At 47.9% G+C, this 20,638-nt stretch overlaps 8 protein-coding genes across 8 annotated transcripts; 3 read left to right on the forward strand and 5 right to left on the reverse strand.

Moving 5' to 3' along the window:
* Positions 1 to 463: 463 nt before the first annotated feature.
* AO090012000590 (tyrosinase family protein) lies at positions 464 to 1,354 on the reverse strand (the record flags this gene model as incomplete). Its single annotated transcript, XM_023236548.1, has 4 exons — positions 464 to 539; positions 616 to 881; positions 943 to 1,105; positions 1,167 to 1,354. The coding sequence occupies 4 exons, from the start codon at positions 1,352 to 1,354 to the stop codon at positions 464 to 466; spliced, it is 693 nt and encodes a 230-aa protein (XP_023091464.1).
* Positions 1,355 to 3,303: 1,949 nt separating this feature from the next.
* Positions 3,304 to 4,401, forward strand: AO090012000591 (uncharacterized protein; the record flags this gene model as incomplete). The annotated part of the gene is made up of 5 exons (XM_001727531.3): positions 3,304 to 3,519; positions 3,605 to 3,836; positions 3,883 to 4,029; positions 4,095 to 4,212; positions 4,275 to 4,401. The coding sequence occupies 5 exons, from the start codon at positions 3,304 to 3,306 to the stop codon at positions 4,399 to 4,401; spliced, it is 840 nt and encodes a 279-aa protein (XP_001727583.3).
* Positions 4,402 to 5,253: 852 nt separating this feature from the next.
* end3 (cytoskeletal adaptor protein SagA) lies at positions 5,254 to 6,691 on the reverse strand (the record flags this gene model as incomplete). The annotated part of the gene is made up of 3 exons (XM_001727532.3): positions 5,254 to 5,993; positions 6,077 to 6,311; positions 6,452 to 6,691. The coding sequence occupies 3 exons, from the start codon at positions 6,689 to 6,691 to the stop codon at positions 5,254 to 5,256; spliced, it is 1,215 nt and encodes a 404-aa protein (XP_001727584.1).
* Positions 6,692 to 7,662: 971 nt separating this feature from the next.
* Positions 7,663 to 8,112, reverse strand: AO090012000593 (mitochondrial K+-H+ exchange-related family protein; the record flags this gene model as incomplete). Its single annotated transcript, XM_001727533.3, has 1 exon — positions 7,663 to 8,112. One exon carries the CDS (start codon positions 8,110 to 8,112, stop codon positions 7,663 to 7,665), a length of 450 nt encoding a protein of 149 aa, XP_001727585.3.
* A 780-nt stretch (positions 8,113 to 8,892) lies between these two features.
* Positions 8,893 to 10,169, forward strand: AO090012000595 (phospholipase D regulator; the record flags this gene model as incomplete). Its single annotated transcript, XM_023236549.1, has 3 exons — positions 8,893 to 9,067; positions 9,138 to 10,020; positions 10,142 to 10,169. 3 exons carry the CDS (start codon positions 8,893 to 8,895, stop codon positions 10,167 to 10,169), a joined length of 1,086 nt encoding a protein of 361 aa, XP_023091465.1.
* A 342-nt stretch (positions 10,170 to 10,511) lies between these two features.
* AO090012000596 (cupin domain-containing protein) lies at positions 10,512 to 11,042 on the reverse strand (the record flags this gene model as incomplete). The annotated part of the gene is made up of 1 exon (XM_001727535.3): positions 10,512 to 11,042. One exon carries the CDS (start codon positions 11,040 to 11,042, stop codon positions 10,512 to 10,514), a length of 531 nt encoding a protein of 176 aa, XP_001727587.1.
* Positions 11,043 to 12,169: 1,127 nt separating this feature from the next.
* On the forward strand, positions 12,170 to 14,804 carry culA (cullin culA; the record flags this gene model as incomplete). The annotated part of the gene is made up of 4 exons (XM_023236550.1): positions 12,170 to 12,222; positions 12,529 to 13,515; positions 13,549 to 14,563; positions 14,616 to 14,804. The coding sequence occupies 4 exons, from the start codon at positions 12,170 to 12,172 to the stop codon at positions 14,802 to 14,804; spliced, it is 2,244 nt and encodes a 747-aa protein (XP_023091466.1).
* Positions 14,805 to 15,506: 702 nt separating this feature from the next.
* On the reverse strand, positions 15,507 to 18,664 carry AO090012000598 (putative Avl9 protein; the record flags this gene model as incomplete). Its single annotated transcript, XM_001727537.1, has 10 exons — positions 15,507 to 16,943; positions 17,002 to 17,139; positions 17,188 to 17,228; positions 17,281 to 17,452; positions 17,501 to 17,580; positions 17,632 to 17,695; positions 17,772 to 17,799; positions 17,919 to 18,161; positions 18,258 to 18,362; positions 18,603 to 18,664. 10 exons carry the CDS (start codon positions 18,662 to 18,664, stop codon positions 15,507 to 15,509), a joined length of 2,370 nt encoding a protein of 789 aa, XP_001727589.1.
* Positions 18,665 to 20,638: the final 1,974 nt, after the last annotated feature.

Below are 20,638 nucleotides of genomic sequence, written 5' to 3' on the forward strand. Positions count from 1 at the left end.
CATATCCACAACATCATCCAACGTAGCATTGGGCGGCGACTCCACAATACCAGGAAGCACAGTCGGCCCATTAACAACATAAGTCCGCTTCACAGGGTCCAGATTCTGCCAAGTCCAGAACGCCCGGTCAATCGCGGCATGGTGAAGGAAGAAAGCGGGATCACCGGGGGAGGCAAAAAAGTCCTACAGCGTCACAAACATCAGTAATTGAGACTATAAATATCATAGAAGACCCATCACGGCCTAGAATGGAGGGAGTAGTATGGGACGTACACCGCCAGGATCACCACCAATGGTATAATGTCCACCGCTATGCAGACCGAGGAAGCCACGAGGGAAGTCACCCTGCATTGTCGTCTCGTAATCCCAGATATCTGTTTCGTTGACGATCAGGTCCACGACGTTTTTAGTTGTGGTCCATTGGGCGGCTTGCTTGGAGATATCTCTGCGGAGACATCTTGGGTTATAGTTCAGGCCGGTGCCGTTTTGGGCGACCAGGCCTGGGATCTTGAGACTTGGGAGGAGGGGGCCGAGGTTCACTGTGAAGCTTTTGTTGGGGAAAGAAATTGTATGTTAATTGGAAGTTGTGGGCTTGGAATTCGGGGGAAAGCTTACTTCTTGAAGGGACCGGATTTGACGCAGCCGCCTCCATTCGAAGGCTGGAGGAAGATTCCGGGTGCCGCCTCGGTGGCATTGTGGGGGACGAATGCGCCGTCTCCTGACATGCTGTATTCTGAGCCGTCGAAGATGGGCGAGTTGACTGGGTCGTCGGCGTATTTGTTCCAGGCCCAGTAGGGCTGGGAGCCTGTGTAGCCGCATTCGTTTCGTAGGGCTTGTTCGTAGGCCCAGGTGAAGTAGCGGTGCCAGGTTAGGAAGTTGCCCTATTGGTAATTGGTTCAGTGGGATATTCTTCTATGGGTTTGTAGTGGGATTGGGATATACCGTTGAATGGATGAACATCGTCTGGTTGATGTGCACAGCTACGAAGTCATCGTAGCGGGAACGAGCCCCAGGAGCGAAGGAGGGGTCGGACTTTGAAGGCTTAGAGGATAGACAGAGAACGGCATCGATGTAGTCTCGTCGTTCTTTCTTGGATAGAGCCCCCCTATGGTGGTACAGTTCAGTTATACATAGTCTTTGCGCGTTGAAGTGTCCAGGGTGCATACCATTCTCTGCGAGCCGACGCGGTGTAAGGGGTACAGGTGCTGCTGGCTTCCGGGTTTGTGTAGTGATACAGGATTTGATTTCCCAGGGCTTTTCCAGCGAGTACATCCCATTGATCCATGGAAGTGGGAGATGCAGTTGCTGGTGATAGGGCAGCAAGAGCTGCGACGAATGGAACCCAACTGCGCATGTTTACGCTCACCTCTTCTGAGGATAGGCACAGCAATGGAAAGAAAGTGAGTGAAGAAATTTGAGACTGGAAGGTACCGGTCAAGAGCTTTTTTATTACATCTTGACTAGCTCTGTGTGAACTTTAGACGGCATAGATAGTTGGACTCTAGATTGCCGGTTAGGACAACCGGATATGCGACCGCCAATTGAGGCCCCAGATAGTCATACGACTAGGGCTAGGAAGGTATAGCACGTAGACATTTACTATTTGTCGCTTGGAGGCCGGGCGTGGAGAGCAAAAGCACTGACAGAGACATCGCTTTAGTGGGACGCGAGGGTCGCAAAGCGGAAATTAGTAGAAATAGAGCAAATTAATCAAAAGAGCCGGGGCCAGACTGCTCATGGAGATACTATTTAAGTACACAACAACTTATACCGAGCAGCTTGTCGTATCTTGGACCGTTGCCTGGCAAGGGTAAGGAAGAACACGGCATTTAGAAGAGACTCCACAGCATATGTGACATCTTATTGTCTCTACAAGGTAGATCTCAAAGAGAAGAAACGAGGGGAACGCAAATAAGTTTTCGGATCAGATTCGAGTACATTGAGGCCACAGTAGCGGCAGAGACCCAGTTGACAGTTGGCTAGTGCGAACAGGGATCTCTCGAGCTTCATTTCGAATCTATTTAGCCGTCCGGATGTCTCAATGGATCCTCCGATGCCAACGCGCTGCCTTGGTTTCAAAGATTGGCTAGTCAGTTAGTTCAATCGGTTTAGTCAAAGCTCGTATAATTAGACTGCCCTCCATCTAGTACAATAACCGTAAAAGGTAAAAACGAAGTTCCTTTGCCGCTTGGCACTATAGCCCGTGTTCGTGTTTGTGTTTGAATCGTCCTTGAAGCTTTTCACAGTCAGTGGAAATAATTCTATGGAACCACCCTTGAGCTTGGGAGCTATATTTATCAAACTTGAATCCACACCCTCGTGCTATATTTCCCGAACGCTCTAAATCACTGTAGAGCAATTATATTGGGGCTTACAGGACTTCGTATAGCCCGCATTAGCGGGGGCTAAATGTAGATTAAGCCACTAGAACTTGGCTAAGACCCCAACGGTTGAACGGACTAATTACTCCGTTCCTATACTTCGTACTTTATATTAAGATATATTAAATTCTCGCCTTATTACCCGCTCAATGCTACCCGATGTCCCTATCGGCTCACCTTCGGAGCAATTCCCTGCAGGCGCTAGTCAATGGACCGATTGCCCACTACGGAGTACTTACTACAGTGCGCCTTCTGTCCGAATATGTACCCACACCAAGCAGAACACTGAGCATCGATGGGGAGAGGTGGATAGTAACTGAGGCAGAAAAAGAAGAGACAAAGATAAATTTCATTATTGAGTTGAAAATGTTCCCATTTCTGTTCATATCATGCCATAATAGTTATGGCGAGAATCCCAGAACTTACGGAGTATAGCGGTAGAGTTAGGGCTTACTTTATGAACGCTCCGCCGGAATGGTATGTACACGCCATTACCTTACCCAAATCGCTTCTACTCGTGGACTATATAAAATCCCTGCTCGTTATCCTTGCTAGTTCCAGTTTCAAATTTAATGGATCGCGGCGCAGACAACGTGCATCTGTTAGGCACCGGCTGGATTCCTTCAATGGCTGGACATGCCCGTTTGCGGCAATGGGCGAAATGGCATAGTAGCTTTCATTAAGTTCTTACAAACAGATGAAAAACCGATCCTTAGGAATAATTTCAACCGGATTCATCCATATGATCAAAATAAGCTTGACCCCCTTGTATCTCCGAATGTGTTCTGTGTTTGTTGGACGCTAGTGCTTCCTTGGAGAAATAGCCCTATACAGGCTTAACTTAGAATACAGAGACTCAGCTCTCTAGGAGTAACTCAGTCTACGCTGGTCATGGAGATTCCCCTCTATCTCCATCGAGATCATGATAGATATCATGTATTCTAGCGGGGATCTACTACCGAGACAAGCAGCAGCAGCATCGGCAAACATTCCCAGCGACAGTCGAGCTCCACACATCCTCGCCATCATCGGATCCCTAACAGGTCTATCGGGCCTCCTAGTCGCATTACGCTGCTACGTGCGACTCTTCCTCCTCCGGAAATTTCTTCCAGATGATGGTGTAATCGTGGCATCCTTGGTAAGTAGTACAACCCACCAGATATCACACCGGATACCATAAACTACTTCTTTACAACAACTGCTCTAACTGAACAGGAACACAGTTATGCGCCTTCGGCGTCCTAGCTTGCTTCATCGGTGAATCGCACCATGGAGTCGGCCTCTTTTCCGACGACATCAAGCCGGAAGATTTCCAGATCCTCAGCGAGTACATGTTCTACCACGCCATCGTCATAGTGCTCGGTATAAGCCTGGTCAAGGTTTCATTGGCGCTCTTCTTGCTCCGGTTTGCTTCGCCTAATAAGAACCTGAAACGGTTCATTACCGGGGCGCTTGGTGGGTTTGGATCTGTAGATTAATCGATTTCTACTGACGGTGGTAGTGTTTCTTATTATCTTTACTGTCGCGTGTATCTTGACGTTGATCTTCCAGTGTCTTCCGGTTCGGGCGGCTTGGGATTTCTCATTGAGAGAGAATGCGAGGTGTTATTCGATGAAGACTTATCTGTCGATTGGGGAGTTTAATAGTGGTATGTCCTATCCTCTCACACAGATACGTTGTGAAGGGTGAAGAGTCCATAACACTTGACTTTAGCAATCAATATCGCGACGGACTTTGTATTCGCGACATTACCTGCGTTCATGTTCTACAAAGTGCAAGTCAATAAACGTACCAGGGTTTCTTTAATGGGAATCCTCAGTCTTGGTTATTTGTATGTGATCTCCTCTTCCTAGACCTGAGCCATACCTTCCTTCTAACCAAAGAATCTCACAGTGCCTGCGCAGCAGGTATTGTGAAGACCGTTCTCCAGAGCCAAATCTTCGACGAGCCAGATCCGTATCGGTACGCTTCTATCATATTCCTGAAAGCGGTAGTAGTTGGAAGACAGCTAATTTTGTGATTCTCAATTTCCAAAATCCAGCGATTGTCAATACCTCATCTGGAATTGGTATGTCTTTTCCTATCCAACCCGCATTTCTCACACGATAGCACACCAGCAGTGTCCATTGTTATCCAGAAGCTAACTACTCGTTAGTATCGAGCTAAATGTCGGTATCATTGCTGCGTCGTTCCCGACTATCAAGCCCCTCGTGAAATCTGTCATCGGGACAACGCTGAGTTTCACTAGCGGTGTGCGCAGCGGGAAACGTAACGGACAAGGATACCATGTAAGGTCGAGTTATATTATGCATTCGCTGCAGCAGAACCGAACCGTCAATGAAGACCACAAGTATAGTGTTCAGATCGGGACCCTTGACGGGTCTGATAGGGGGAGTGAAGAGAACTTGACGCAGCGACCCCGTCGGGGGTCTTTGTCGAGGATAATACAGACTACAGAGGTGATTGTACATAGCGAGGAAAGTGCTGATCTTGGGGTTCTGAGGATTGGACCGGCGAGGACTGTTGATGACCGTGTATGACTGTTGTTTGTTCGTCTATTATGCTGACTTTCGTTGGTGGGAAAAGTATGCTGTTTATTAGCATCAGGATGGATTATATACTGTACAGTTAATGGGATTGCGTGGTGTATAATGTGACAGGGGCTGGTGAATCCTCCAATTAATCAAATCATCGAAAAGCAAAGAATGCATCCATTAAGCGCCTGAGCTCCTCGCCAAAGAAATGGCTGTACATCAAAGACAGGGACCACGAAAGCTCTCTCACAGGGAAATCAAGTAATAACAGGGGGTTGGAAGTACTCAAAAGTATATTTCAGAAGGAAGGGAAAACAGAACAGGATGGAACAAGATTACTACCGTGACACCTTCTCTTCGTCGATCTGTCTTCGTAGATCGGCGAGTACCTCATTCCGGTTGGCAAGGTGGCTTTTAAGTCCATCCACCTGCTCGCCGACGGCTTTCACATCCTCCCTGAGCCGCTCTAGGTTTTGGCCTTCCTTAGACCTTCCAGTACCTTCCCTAAGTTCGCGAAGCTCGCGTTCCTTGTACTCCAGAAGCTGAAGCGCTTCCTTTTTGACCAAGCCCCAGCTGGTCCTGCCATCGTTCCTGGGTTGATCCCTACGCCCTTCGGAGGCTTGTTGTGCAGAATTCAACTTGGTCTCCAACTCCGCCAGCTCGCGCCTTAGACGAACCTTCTCCCATTCCTCATCCTGAATTGTGTCGCTGAAGTTTGTTCCCTTGGGAGTATACGACGACTTTCCTCCGGCACCCAACCGACTCAAGTACGTATCTCCAAATTTAGTCTTCCGACCAGTTGGTGTCTCCGTGTCTCCGTCTGCACCCCACTTCTGTGCCGGACGTGCATTATCGACCTGATAATCGATCTTATTGTTTTCAAACGAGGCGCGGAGGGAAGCAGGAACGGTGCGTGGAATGCGGAAGCCCTCGTGTCGGTAGTTCAGTATATGCAGGAACGCAAGGGTAGCGTCCTTATTAATTGTGTGGGATGCGGAGGGGTTGACCAAGTTCCACGCAGAGCGAACATCGGTGTCGGGGACATCGAGCGAATCGTAGAGTGGTTGTAATGATTCAACTGTACGAGAACAACTACGTATTAGTTCGGAACGCGAGCGGTTAAGGGATGCGGCCCCGCTTCAACGGGGAGCGCTGACGTACATGCGATTTCACCACGTTGGTTTCTGTTGGCATTATATATCTCTTCGTATTTGGACTTGTCGGCGGGCTTCATGTACCATTCGAATCCATCTTTCAGTCCGGGAGTATCATCTTCGTCTTCTATCCGTTCGAACTGTTCCGGTTGAGTGCTCAATGCCCGGGTTGCATGGACTAAATGAGACTTGGATTCAGGGACGAGCCAATCGGGTAAAACTGCAGGGACAGTTTGTAATTCCTAGATACATCGAGCTTTAGCAGCGGCACTCATCAAATACCATTAATTGTGACAAAAGCGCTGAATGATCCCAAGGAGGAACGTATCGGGCAGGTAGAGGCGCCGCGAAGGTATGGTAGACAATAGGGGAGGTAACATACACCGTTGACCAGATCGAACACTAATCGCATAGCGACACAAAACTCCTCAAAATCCAACTCTCCGTCACCATCCACATCGGCTAAATCCCAGACCTTTTCCAGTTGCTCATCGCGAAGCCGACTGTTCCTGAGCACTGAGGCGGCCTGAGAGTTGTTCAGACGGGGCTGACCATTTGCTAACGAAGCGAAGATCTCCCAGTATCTTTCTATTTCCCATTGCTCGATTTTTTTATTTGACATGATGTGAGCGACTCGGTAGACCAGTTGGGACAAACTTGATATTAAGAACCGAGTAATGAGAAGCGACTATAGAGGATGTTTGGCTGGAGATGCTCATGGGTTATTGAGTAGTTAACCGTTTCGGGCATCCCGCGGCGGGCTCCCATGGGGCACTCGGATCATGTTAAATCCGGCAGGTGATATGCAGAGAATCAGGAACCGTTCAATTGCTCCATACTCCTCCAACTGGAATACCTGGGGATCCACTATGTTCATGGAAAGTTATATTTACTCCCGTATACCGTTAATAATGTCTTCAGTATGTATCATACAATTACCGCGGAACACCCCAAGTTCTATGTACCATACCCATAACCACCATCGCCCGATAATAGCAGCCATAGCTTGACTGTCTAAATTAAACAAACGGACAGATGCACAATTAGTTACTCTATGTCTGAGTCATTCAGGACTCTTTTTCTTTTGGGTTGTTTTTCTTTTCGTCATCGCCCGGAGATGAGCTATCCGTTCTCAACTTCTCCTCGACCTGGACAATAGCTCGTTCGGCTTCCAAAGCAAGCTCCGGTGCTTCAAGGATTGAAGCTAATTTCTTAGCATCATCCATCCGAAGCAGCAATCTGTCGTCACTTTTCTCCACGTCCTCTACCATACTTGAGATTGACTGTTCAATGTTAGACATCTCTAGCGCCCGTGAAACCCGTTTCGCGTATAGTCGTTCCAGTGCCGGGTGCGATATCGGATTCAGAAGGTCCTTCTCGACCAAGAATTCTAAGTGTTTGGATCCGTTTAATGCTGGAACCAGTCAGCAATGCCGTGGCAAGTAGGAAGGTGAAAAAGCGCACCTCGCCAATGGGACCATCCTCGATACACAAGATAGAAGAAAGGGATGTTAGGTAACCTGTCGTTCCATCATTAGCTTATTTCGTAATATACCAAGAAATCTCCTTTATGAAAGTTTTCCAGGGAAGATCTTAGCTTTCATACAATGGAATGAGCCCAATCGGAGCTGTGAAAGGACTCGCGATGAAGCTCCACCACATCCTCTTACGATGTAGGTCCTGCCTATCAGTAGCAATTTTGTGCAAGATAGACTTGAGCTTTTCGGTTTTGACCGCATTTCCCGGGAGAAGCACATCAATCTTCTTCGACCCATACGATTCATCAAGTCGTCGCTGAGCATTAAGTGAAGGAATACTCTTGAGCCCCCATTCTTCATAAGGAATCCGCTGTTGGACCTTATTTCCCCACACAACCAAGTGTTTTTGCCAACCCTTCTCAGCTTCCTCCCATTTAGCCCATGTTTCGGCAGCTTTGTTTGTGATTCGATCGAGTATGGACAGCTCCTTTGCATGATCCCGACGGAGCGGGCGAGCATATATCAGGGCCCGTCTCGTCGAGATCGGAATGACGAACAGTCGCATGGCAGCGTTTTGTCTTTGGCTTTTCTCCTTTTATTTCTTTCTGCCGTTTTGTCGTTTCGGGGAATTCAATTGAGGAACGTAGGGAAATTGTTGAAAACGGCCAGGGAGTACGGAGTACACGACAAGTGATCAACTAAGGAAAACAACCAATTCAAGGGAGCTTGCAAAAATAGCATTCCTTCTTTTAAAGTAAGTTTTGAGATTAGTTCTTTTCTTTCTTTAGGGTTTTTGTTCTCTTTTGCCCCTTGATGGGGTATGGCGGAGGCGAATATGGTGCAAGGTGTGGCTGATGGTTGTTTGGTCGCGGGCGGTATCGAGAGACGTCATTCCGCACCCAGCGAAAAGATTAGCGCCGTAATCAACGGAGTATTTCCCAAGAGGGATAAATTACTTCTCTAGGTTTAGCAGCATTGAGCAACTATTACCACAGGATTGCTTCTCACCCCCGTTCTCTCCCAGCCCCCCAAGCCTGTAATTACCGTGGTCTTCCACCTTTTTGGGCTTCAATTCTAATCTAATGACCTGCTCCCTCAAAGGGTCATAAGGTTGCTCGGTTTCCAGAGAAACGCCGTGTTCTCGGGGCTGAGGGGGCTGTGAGGCGATGCAGGCGAGACCCATTGTCTTCCCATAACTTCCGACAGCCGAAGCGACCTCACCTGGAACGACGCATTGAACTAGAAGGCGATGGCACAGGATGCGCGCATTTTGCGCGCACTTCCTCCAGGTCCAAGCTCGGTCTTAGATCCTCAACTAAACGAGAAAACAACCAATACAGAATGGATGTCTGGAGCCAACCACGCTCATAACGGGCAAAGTAATCATGACCAGTTTCCTGAACTTCCTCACAATGGTGCGCTGGAATTGTCGCCCAATGTCTTACAGGCTCTAGAGGAAGCGTCAACGGAGGATGGTCAGGATAATGTTGTGTTAGGAAAGAGATTGCGAACTCTTCCGGGTGCGTAATATACTCAACAGACCCCAGCCACCTCTGGCGAAGGCTTTACTGATACAAGCTTATGTATTAGCTTGGATCCGATCGGTCGATTACAAGGAACCTGAAGGTGAATCTTCTGCCGCCTCACGACTACTACCCTCGCATCCCGATGATGCCGTTGTCGCTCAGCATAACCACTCGCCCTATACGACTGCAAAAGTAGATTTCGCGGGTCGAGGAACAAGCTTAGAAGAAGGGCGCGCGACATCACCTCGTGAATCGCGTTGGAAGAGTTTCTCTAGATCAATCGCCTATCCGAGGGATCCGGGTGTTGAGGAAAAACTTGTGACCCCCGAATGGCTGAATGAAAACCATGGTGACTACTCGCAGCCATGGCGCGGAAGACTTGAAGACTGGAGTGGGGAGGATACAGAAGATCCGCTGAGAATGAAACGGCGAAGAGAGATCTGGTTCAAACGCTTCCATCATACCTTATTGAAGAGTCCTATAGTACCCTTGATTTTTCGCCTAACGGTGTGGGTCTTTTCGCTCACTGCTCTTGCACTTGGAGCCTCTATTCAGCACATGTCGCGTGAGTATGCGCATCCGCAGGGCCCCTCTGCGCTAATGGCGATTATTGTTGATGCCGTGGCCCTGGTTTACCTGGTGTATATTACTTGGGATGAATATACATCCAAACCGCTGGGTCTTCGCTCCCCATCGGCCAAAGCACGGCTTGTCCTTCTCGACATTTTCTTCATTGTCTTTGACTCTGCCAACCTAAGTTTGGCCTTTGAATCACTGTCCACAGTTAGTGGCGCATGCACCATCGGTGAGGTTAACCAGCAGGTCGCTCCTAAGAACGATGCAATCTGCGACCGACAAATTGCGCTAGCTAGTGTTCTATTAATTGCTCTTTTGGCTTGGCTTACAACATTCGCCATTAGTGTTTTAAGGTATAGCCATCTTTCCCTGTCTTTCTCCACAATGCGCAGGACTAATTGCTTTGAACAGACTCGTAGATCGTGCTGCACAGTGATACTCCTTTCTGCTTTCTAACATCTCATCTTACGCTATCTCTTGCCTTTACAATAGTTTCTTGCTTTGCTCTTTCATTCTCTGAGGCCCAGCTCAAGGTCCCTATTTTTCTTTTTTTTTTCTTTTCTTTTCTTTTCTTTTCTTTTTTTTTTTTTTTTCTCCCTCCCTTTTCTTCTCGACGGTGGGTCTACCGTCTCCGTTTTCTTCAACTCAGTTCTGCTCCACTTTACTGGTCTCACCTTATCCCTTTCTTTCCCGAGTTGTCTTTTCTTTCTTAGCTTCCTTTTGGTTCCCCGGTTTGGGAAAAGGTTTGGGTCCTGGATAGCAACGGCCATGCACATGTGATGATTATGTATGTATATATTAGTAGAATGATGGAATATAAGCTCAAAGGATACACGAAGATGATGCCGCCCAAAATACAATTTTAAACATGGAGAACGGGACCATCGGCTCCGTACAAGGGATCGCGATGGAACCAGTCGAGCCTCTCGATAGCCTTAGCCTTTCTCTCCTCACCCGGGTGTCCATAGCACATGTCCCAGTGTTTATTTCGAGGATAGGCACCCACCATACTGAAACTCTCCGTACCGAGATCATCTAAGAGGCGGTGGCCTACCCCTGCGGGGACGATAATAAGATCGCCTTTCTCAACCGTCGGCTCAAAACGACGGGGGTTTGCTTCACCGCCAAAGCAGAGACGAGCGCGTCCAGAGACCACTCCCAAAACCTCATGTGTTGTGCTGTGGAAGTGCGTCTGCTGATACATAGTATAAACCCACTGTGGTTCGACCTCGCCGATCTCCTCCAAGCGTGCCTGAAGCTGGCTTGGAGACGCATCAAAAGCGTGACGATATATCAGAAGCGGCTTAGACTGGATGGATGTGTTGGGAATATCTCCCCATTCCGGGATTTGGCGAGTGGTCACCTCGATGTCGGACGGGGATTTGAACGACATGGTTTCCTTTCCGATCCAATGGATAGTTTTCAGGCAGTGTTGTTTGCTGCATGCAAGCGGGTGAGGATCTCAGGTGTCGTTCTTTCTTCAGCCAAGTAAGGGTTTGAGGGTTTCCAAAAATGGAAAGTCGCCATGACGTCATTTGGGGTAATGCTTGCGGTTTTTGCTCCTAAACAGTATCTTTTTGGATTGTTTATACTCCTTGAATCCCCCCTTCTCTTCTACGACTCTAGCCAGGGGATTGCTACGCTTCACCAGTATGTGCCTGTCGCGACCACACATCCAAGGGGGAGTTACTGCTGTGTATTAAGGGGAAGAGAAAGATTATAAAGGAAAGAGGCATTATCATGAGACGGTTGTTGACTGCGTCATGCGTTTTAAAAGAAGGCGTCTTGATACAGATTGCTCGGGGAACAAAGAAGAGCCCCAAAGGGAACTCAGCAAATGAAAAACAAAATAATATCTACTCCATCTGATTTTGGGAATATACCCAGCTCCATTAGGTAGCAGTACTGAAAGAATTGAAGGTGTTGGTTGCCTAACCATCCTTCTTAAACCCCATAAAAAATCTAGATTGAATCAGATCGTTGTGCAGGCCAGCTGTGTTGACCGCCTACCGCAAATATCGATAAAGTGTTCCCCCCCACGGATGTCTGATCTTGACTCTCACTACCGCCCAACGCCACGCCGACTCTTGTGTTCTCTCTGTATTTTTCGTACTTTGAGGCGTGTCTGTGGTTTGCTCTTACTGCGCCCTAGCTCAGACTTCTGTACTGAGCCCCTATTTTGTGACTCTTCGGTCGGTTCCTTCCGTTATTCTTGCTATCTCACAGCGCGCGGCTATCCTCCTGCGTTGACGGTAGTGTTTGGTCTGAACGCCGCCAGTGCTGTAATCGCCCGCTTCTGGAGGCGAGCTTATTTGCGGAAATCAAAAAGTAGGAAAGCCCAAACCCTTGGAGCGCTACGGCAAGCCCTCAACACCTTCGAAACTCCATCTCGTCTATCCATCCTCAGCTCGTCACGCGTGTGTCATCTGTCTTGAGTGTTCGCCCTAGCTTCCGCGAGAACTGACGCCCTCGTTTCGCAGCTTTACTCCTTGTTCGCTGAAGTCATCTCCAAAAAGCACCATGCCGCCGTCCCTGATTCCCCAGACACCTCACAAGGATGACTTGGATGAAACGTGAGTCGCTCATGCTCGAATGACACATCGGGTAACTTCGGAGGCGCCATGTAGCGGATGGTAGACTAACTCAAGCAGATGGTCGTTCCTGGAGAAGGGTGTCGACAGTGTGATGTTGAAGCTGGAGGAGGGAGTGGATATGAAGACTGTAAGTCCTTTCGGATCGCTTAGCTTGGTCGCTTCTGGTGAATGGGAAAGGTTTCTTGTTGCATGCTGACAATTCACTCGGATTCCTAGTACATGGCTTTATATACGTATGCTACCTTTTTTTCATCATCTTGGACTCGACTGACATTCTGAGCGAAGTGCGGTTCACAATTTTTGCACATCACAAAAGGCTGTCGGCAATGGCCATGGATTACAAGCACATCGCGGTGGTTCGTCTTCATCAACGCACAAATCCTCAAAGATATACCGGGCCCCTGGATCTAACACTGCTTCAGCACATCTGCTAGGAGAGGAGCTATATAAGCTGCTTGGAGAGTACCTTTCACGTCACCTCGATGCTGTGCATCATGAGTCTAAGGGCCACGCCGAGGAGGCCCTGCTAGGGTTCTACATCCGCGAATGGACCCGTTACACGACAGCCGCCAAGTACATCAACCATCTTTTCGGCTATCTCAACCGACATTGGGTCAAGCGGGAGATCGATGAGGGTAAAAAGAATGTCTACGACGTGTATACTCTGCACCTCGTCAAGTGGAAAGATGACTTCTTCATGAAGGTCCATGAGAAGGTTATGGAAGCAGTTTTGAACCTTGTCGAGAAGCAGCGCAATGGCGAAACGATCGAGCAGTCGCAGATCAAGAGTATCGTCGATTCTTTTGTTTCTCTCGGACTGGACGAAAGCGACAGCTCCAAGTCGACGCTTGAAGTATACCGGATGTTCTTTGAGAAGCCCTTCATTGCGGCTACCAAGGTCTATTATGAAAACGAGTCGCGCCAGTTCGTGGCAGAAAACAGCGTGGTGGAGTACATGAAGAAGGCGGAGGCACGCTTAGAAGAAGAAAAAGCTCGTGTGGGCTTGTATTTGCACCCGGATATCTCGAAGCATCTTACCGACACTTGTTTGGATGTCCTCGTCACTGCCCACTCCGAACTACTGCGTGATGAATTCCAGGTTCTGCTGGACAACGAACGTCAAGAGGACCTAGCTCGGATGTACCGGCTTTTGTCTCGCATCAAAGAAGGTTTGGATCCACTGCGGACGAAGTTCGAGACCCATGTTAGGAAAGCAGGTTTGGCAGCGGTTGAGAAGGTTGCAGCGGAAGGCGAGGCGTTCGAACCCAAGATGTATGTGGATGCTTTGTTGCAGGTACATACAAGATACCAGAGCCTGGTTAACGAGGCATTCAATGGCGAATCGGAGTTTGTTCGCTCCTTGGACAATGCGTGCCGCGAGTTTGTCAACCGCAATAAGATCTGCGCGTCTAGTTCGACGAAATCGCCGGAGCTGCTGGCTAAGTATACCGACTCGCTGCTGAAGAAGGGATCCAAGGCTGCTGAGGAGTCCGAGCTGGAGGAGATGCTAGTCCAGATTATGACGGTCTTCAAATATATTGAAGATAAGGATGTCTTCCAGAAATTTTACTCCAAGATGCTTGCTAAGCGATTGGTGCATGTCAGCTCGGTGTCCGATGATGCGGAGACTAGTATGATCAGCAAGCTCAAGGAAGCCTGCGGTTTCGAGTACACCAATAAGTTGCAGCGCATGTTCCAAGATATCCAGATCTCGAAGGATCTTAACGCCAGCTACAAAGACTGGCAAGACAAGGTACTTGATGACGACGATCGGAGGAAGCTGGTGGATGCACACTTTCAGATTCTGGGAACTGGGTTCTGGCCTCTTCAAGCTCCGTCGACAGACTTCCTTGCGCCACCGGAAATTGTCAAGACAGCTGAGCGATTCCAAAACTTCTACTTTGACAAGCATAATGGTCGGAAGCTGACATGGCTTTGGCAGCTATGCAAAGGTGAAATCAAAACTAACTACATCAAAAACACAAAGGTACCTTATACTTTCCAAGTTTCAACCTTCCAGATGGGCATTCTTCTCCTTTTCAATGAGACCGATACCTTGACGTACGAGGACATTCAAAAAGCTACCACTCTTGCTCCTGAGATTCTTGAGCCGAACTTGGGTATCTTCCTCAAGGCGAAGGTACTTACCATCAACCCTGAGGGGTCCAAGCCGGAACCTGGCACCTCGTTCACATTGAACTACAACTTTAGACACAAAAAGGTCAAGGTCAACCTCAACATTCAGATCAAGTCGGAACAAAAGGTTGAGTCGGACGATACGCACAAGACTATAGAGGAGGACCGTAAACTACTGCTTCAGGTATGTGGGAGAACTACCCAATTTGTTAGATCACTTTCTAACATGTCCATAGTCTGCCATCGTCCGAATCATGAAATCGCGCAAGAAGATGAAGCACGTCCAACTTGTCCAGGAAGTGATCCAACAAGTCAAATCCCGTTTCCCACCCAGGGTACCCGATATCAAGAAGAATATCGAAGCCCTCATGGAGAAGGACTATATAGAGCGCTTGGACGGTGATGAAATCGCGTATATTGCATAATTTCTAGAGATTCTTTCTTTCGTTGGCCCTCTTTCAATCATTCTCTGTTAGCGCCGGTACTTCTCGCTGGTTTTTCCATGATTTTCTTTCTTTGTTCAATGGTCTTTTTCTCACTGCGGCATACGGCTTTCATTCATAGGTCAAGGATGGGACTTTTCTGCTTTCGTAGCACCGATACGACAATGATAACCCAATATATCAATAAAGATTGGATTTTTTCCCTTTTGGCGTTCTTCCGTGTAACGCTTCTTATATTCGGCATTTCAAAAGAGAATAAATAGATCTATCTATTGGTAACAACAACGTTCATGCCACGTGCTCTATAATTGTATGCATAATATATCTTGAATCATCATATCCAACCGCTGATGCATTCAGAAGATGCAGGATATATTAGTTGACATGTGATTCAACAATCATATCAAGGAACATCGTATATGCATTTTCGAGTATTAAAAGGAAAATATGATATATGCTGAAAAAGAACAAAAAGTGGCAATAATACAAGCTCTGTCCTTACCCGGGTATCAAAGCTTCGAAGCGTAAGTGATGATGCTGAACAAATGATATGCAAGAAGTTTGTTTTTGTATGTGTTATGCACGGGGAAATATGATTAGTCGAATTTATATAAAAGTTCAAAAAAGAAAGAGGCAAAAAAAAAAAAGATTCATGTAATCATGTTCCTGTCGTTTGTTAATAGATTATTGGCTTTGTGGAGCTTGTCCTGTAGTGGTGGGTGCTTCAGTTTGAGTTTTGCACTCTGTGGATGCTGGCTCTTCTGTTATGGTATCCTTTTTATCGATGGTGGTCTGGGGGTTAACGGAAGGCTTGGGCTGCTCAGTTGACGCCTCGGTAGTGGTAGTATTCTTTGTCTCACTGGGCGTCTGGGTTTCGCTTATACTGCTGACCTGAGCTTCTGCAAAGGCCGCCGCCTCTTTAGATGGCTGCTCGGTTAGGTGCGACGAGTCGTCATGAACAGGGACCTCGTTTGATAGGTGCGAGCGTGAATTGGCAGTGTCATATTCGCTACCGTCACCATCATCCTTCCTGTTGGGTGAGCCATACTCGCCACTATCCCGTCTCAGGAAAATATTGCTCCATCTCTTCCTTCTGCTTCCGCTACGCGATAAAGTAATGGGGTCTTCGCTGCGGCTTGCCTGCATGGATCGTCTACCTCTTTCTGGCGGGTCACTTTGGTCTGCTGTACCCGCCAATGTCGGGGCCGATGGTGAGGTTACTGAAGACGGAGAGGATGGGGTTTTACTTTTGTCCTGCCATTCCTTTCGCTTTTCGCTTGCCCAGGTACTCCATGAGTTCAAATACGCCCCTGCCCTCTGGCCAGCGGCACTCACGGATGCCTGTGCTTGAGCAATGTCCACGGAAGGAGCCTTGCGACCACCGAACCAAGAGGAACCACTAGTGGAATGTACAGATGCTGTATCAGATGGCGAAAATGGAGGGGAGGGACCCTTATCAATTGAGGACCGTTCTGACTGAGCTTTCTCTTCGTTTCTTTTCCGCTGTGCCTCCCGCATCGCTTCGATGTCGGCCCAGAAGTTGTTGAATGCGGTGGTTACTTTCTTTTGGCCAGTGCTGATATGCCTATTGAGTGCCTCGCGGCTTTCCCGTACCCGTTCATCCAGATGAAGCTCCGCGACTTGTTGCGATAGCCGACGTTGAACATCGTCCATGGTGAGGCCTCCGGCACAAGGGTGACGAGGCTCAACGATGGAGTACAACAGTGCATCAGAGGTCAGGCGTTTGAAAAGCTCATAATTAGAGGTGTTTTGCCACTGTGCCAGAAATTCGGCGTTGAATTCCAGCGCAGGGTCGCCTTCTATGTTGAATGCTTCCAATTGCTCCCTGCTCCTCCGGCCTGGGTCACCCGCATTGAAGGAATCCAGCTCCTCATGGTATTTCATGCATGAAAGCAATGCGAGCAGATACTCTTCAAACTGTAACCTGATGAATTCTTCGGAGCCCATATACCCATGGGTCTTGGGTTGTTCCGGGTGCGCCTCATCCCACGTATCGTTGATAATCTGGGTAAGAAGATCGATCCAGCGTCTGTCTGCAACAGATAGTGCCAGTGCATTTCGTAGAGAGGGTGACGTGATATTAATAGTGTCCTCGTCAAGCTGCAAATCTCATTACGTCAGTGACCGAGCTGTGAAACTGGATCAAAAGTTTCCTCACGTTGATTAAGATGTCACTATAACGATCTTTCTGTTGTAAAAGTAACGAATTCGTAGAGCCAACTACATATGACTTCGTGCCATGGTCCGCCAGCAGATCCAGCTGCTGCAGAGGCGTGTAAGGTCCAAACATGCTCCCCTGCAGAAGTTAGAACGTAATTCGGTCTTTGATCCATGACGCACGAACCTTGCCAAAGATTTGTAGCGGTAATCCCATATACGCCAGCACTGTAAGAGTCAGTACAAGATGTAATCGAAGGTAGGGCTGTTACAATCGTACGGGAACTTCTGTCACTTGTCTTCAGAGTGGTAGGCTTCTCAACAGTCTTCGTATAGCTCTCGAATGCTGGATCTGCACAGTCTTGAAGGTAGTTTATGAGGCCAGGTATCAACGAAACGAGGGAGAATTGTATCATGCATAGACGCTCGCATCTTGAGCCAAAGAAAAGCATCTGGGCTCGATCAGTATCTTGTGCGATGACCCACTAGGAGCTACCAACCTTGGGCTGCAGGAGTAAAGCTTTAAACAAGACCAGAGTTTGATACTTAAACTCATGGATCATTTCCCGCAGAGACAGTCCTGCAGGCTAGTCAGCAACAGAGATCGACTGCGCTAGGTAACTGGACTCACCAAGGTTTTGGTCCTTGAAACTCTCATCCTTGTTCAAATTGATGACTAGGCTTTCTCGAAATTTCTGAAACATATCAGCACTACTGGAGACCAATGAATAATGCCAAGTCACCCTAAAAAAAAAAAAAAAAAGGGCACACCTTCAGAATATCGATATCGGAGAAGTCCCTGTTCTCGTCCGTATACACATTAGTTATAAATTCTTCCACACCAGCGTAGCGAATATATTGTCGAGTTATGGCATGCTAACAAGCCACCAGCTAGCATGTATATTGGTCTCAACATACCGCTGTGCAAACCAAGCAGATGCCACTATGGACAGTTTCTCTCTCAGCTGCCCCAGGCTCTGAGGGCTATCAGTGATGACAACAACTGCCTTCTGTACTGTGGATCTCGTCACATCGGACGGTCGGTATAGGAGCAAATTCGAATCGATTTGTCTGGCACAAGATATGCCGAAAAGGGAAGTTGCAGGTTCCGTGGCGGTCTCTTTTCGGCGGAGTGTAAAATAAGAAAACTCCTCGGTCGACCTGGAGGGCCAGAATTCGCGTCAATAAATGAATGCACCCTTGAGTATATGCTGTAACTTGTACGGAGCGTATTGGGGGTAATGATTATCGCCGTACATATGCGCCCCGTCTGATAACGCCATGAATGGTAACAAACTCCAATCATTCTCCGCCGCGGGATCGGTTCCATCTTCTCCAAAGCACAGTTCGATTTCGGGGCCCCTGCAGAAGACAAAAAATGATAGATGTTAGCCAGCAGGCCTAAACAATGTGGCGCAAGGACAAAAGATAATCCCGGGCTGTGCTATGCAGCAAGTCCCGAGCACAACTCATACAAGGCGCAACCGAAGAACGGAATGAACATGTTCTGGTACTGCGAATTCTGCGGTCTCTGCCTATCTCGTTCCCTTTCTTGTTCCTGGATCCAATCTGTCGCCTTCTTATTCTCTTCCAGTTACTCACCTTGCATGATGAAAGTCTATGACCATAACAATAGGCGCCTGGCGACTTGGAACACTAGCCATGGTGTGGAACGGCAGCGGTGCAACATATAAATGACCAAAACAAGGAAAGATACGAAGCCAATTTCTCTTTGAGAGAAGGGGCCACCCTCCCGGAAAAGAGTTCTAGGGAGACACGGGTAGCCTCAAGAGAGATACAAACAAGAATAAATCAAAGGAGAGGACCTCAAGCTGAAGACTAGTGGAAATTGGAACCAGGGGGCTAATGAATCGGTTCATTGGGTCCCGCGGCGGGCGGTGACAAGTCGGCGGTTGATTAAATTTGCCAACTGGAGTACGGCGTAGTAATAGACATTAAATTCCCCCCACCCCGTGTTTTTAAGTATGACTAGTCCCCATAATTCAATCTGCGGAAAGGTAATCAAATCATAAGGCTGATATTTGGGATCTCTGCCGCCAGAGTACTACTTAAAACATCCATGAATAGCAACCAAATAATTAACGCGATGCATGATCGACAAGATTGTTCTAACAGTTCAGTTTGCATTCGAGTATCCCTCAAGCACCAACTAGTTCATCATTCATGGTTCACGTGTAACTTATATATAGGGAACAAGAAACCAAAAGAGAAAGGGAAAATCAAGGTCAAAACTGATTTTCAACCCCCCGATTCTAATAACGTCGTGAGTAAATCCACAGGTCCTGAAGGCAAAAGCGCCTCAGAATTTGCAAAACAACCACGTGACAGTGAATGAGAAAGTATCCGTAGATGTAAAGATATCACAGCCTTCATGCCCAGTCTACATACCAACCAAGGAGAACAAAGAGAATAACAAGAGAATAACCTCAGAAACACGCTGCACTATTGCCTGCGCCTCGTCCGCAAAAAATAGGAACCCGATTATACAAAATTTTGCTGGGCATCGCCAGCTCCCTCAACGAGGACTTGGCTCGCCTCGGTACCCTGATCGATATTATGGAAGTCGAGAATTTCCGAGTACCTAGGGGCCTCCATATTAGCTTGGCAACCACTTCATTGCGTCCAAGAGGTGCTTACATCATGATCTTCCAGGTGTCTACCGGTAGGTCAGCATCGTTGAATGACCAATCGAACTTCTCTTCTGCCACAGGCTCATCGGTGGGGTCGTGGTACGGAGCAAGGTACTCGTGTGCCAGCGCCTCACCCGCGCGAATTCTCTTCTTCGGGTCAAATACCAGCATCCGCTCGAGAAGGTCAACCGCTGTGGTTCGTTAGCATCTGATGGCACTTACTCCCCATTCAGCGGAATACATACCATCCGGGTCAGCGTTCTTGAATTTGGTGGCGAGAGGTTGACGTTCGCGCTTAGGGAGAGACTTGACGAATCGCAAAGTCTGTAGTCAATGTTAGAAGTGAACACACATAGAATGAAGGGCCAATCGCATGATTACTCACATTCTCACTACAAATTGTCTCAATCACGTCGTCCGGTGGAGTACCAAGAAGCTCTGTGATAATGGAGAATTGGTTCACATGATCCTTGCCGGGGAACAGAGGCTTTCCTTCCAGCATCTCGGCGAAAATACAGGCGGCGCTCCAGATGTCCACCTCCACATCATACTTTTGCCATGTGAGCATAATCTCAGGCGCACGGTAGTATCGCGTCGACACGTAGCCTGTCATCTGAGGGTCTTGGATACGGGCGAGACCAAAATCGCAAATTTTCAGGTCACAGTTTTCGTTGATAAGGATATTACTCGGCTTAAGATCGCGATGCACAACGCCTGCTGAGTGCACATATTTAAGTCCTCGCTGTAAAGGATTAGCACCGAGCCCACCTCGCCTGAAAGAGCCAGTCGCAGCCACGCACCAAGATCTGGTATAAGAAATACTGGATGAATTGTTTCTCCAACGGCCTTGATGTGAGAAGTCTGTGGAGGTCGGTACCCAGGAGCTCGGTTACGAAATAGCTGTGGCGATCGGTTAGACAACAGATGTCTCTCTTGAAGTTGATAGAGCTCGGACATACATGTCTTCGAGGGGAGAAATGAAAATAT

The sequence above is a fragment of the Aspergillus oryzae genome, chromosome 4, assembly GCF_000184455.2.
Source record: "Aspergillus oryzae RIB40 DNA, chromosome 4".
In the NCBI taxonomy this organism is placed as follows: domain Eukaryota; kingdom Fungi; phylum Ascomycota; class Eurotiomycetes; order Eurotiales; family Aspergillaceae; genus Aspergillus; species Aspergillus oryzae.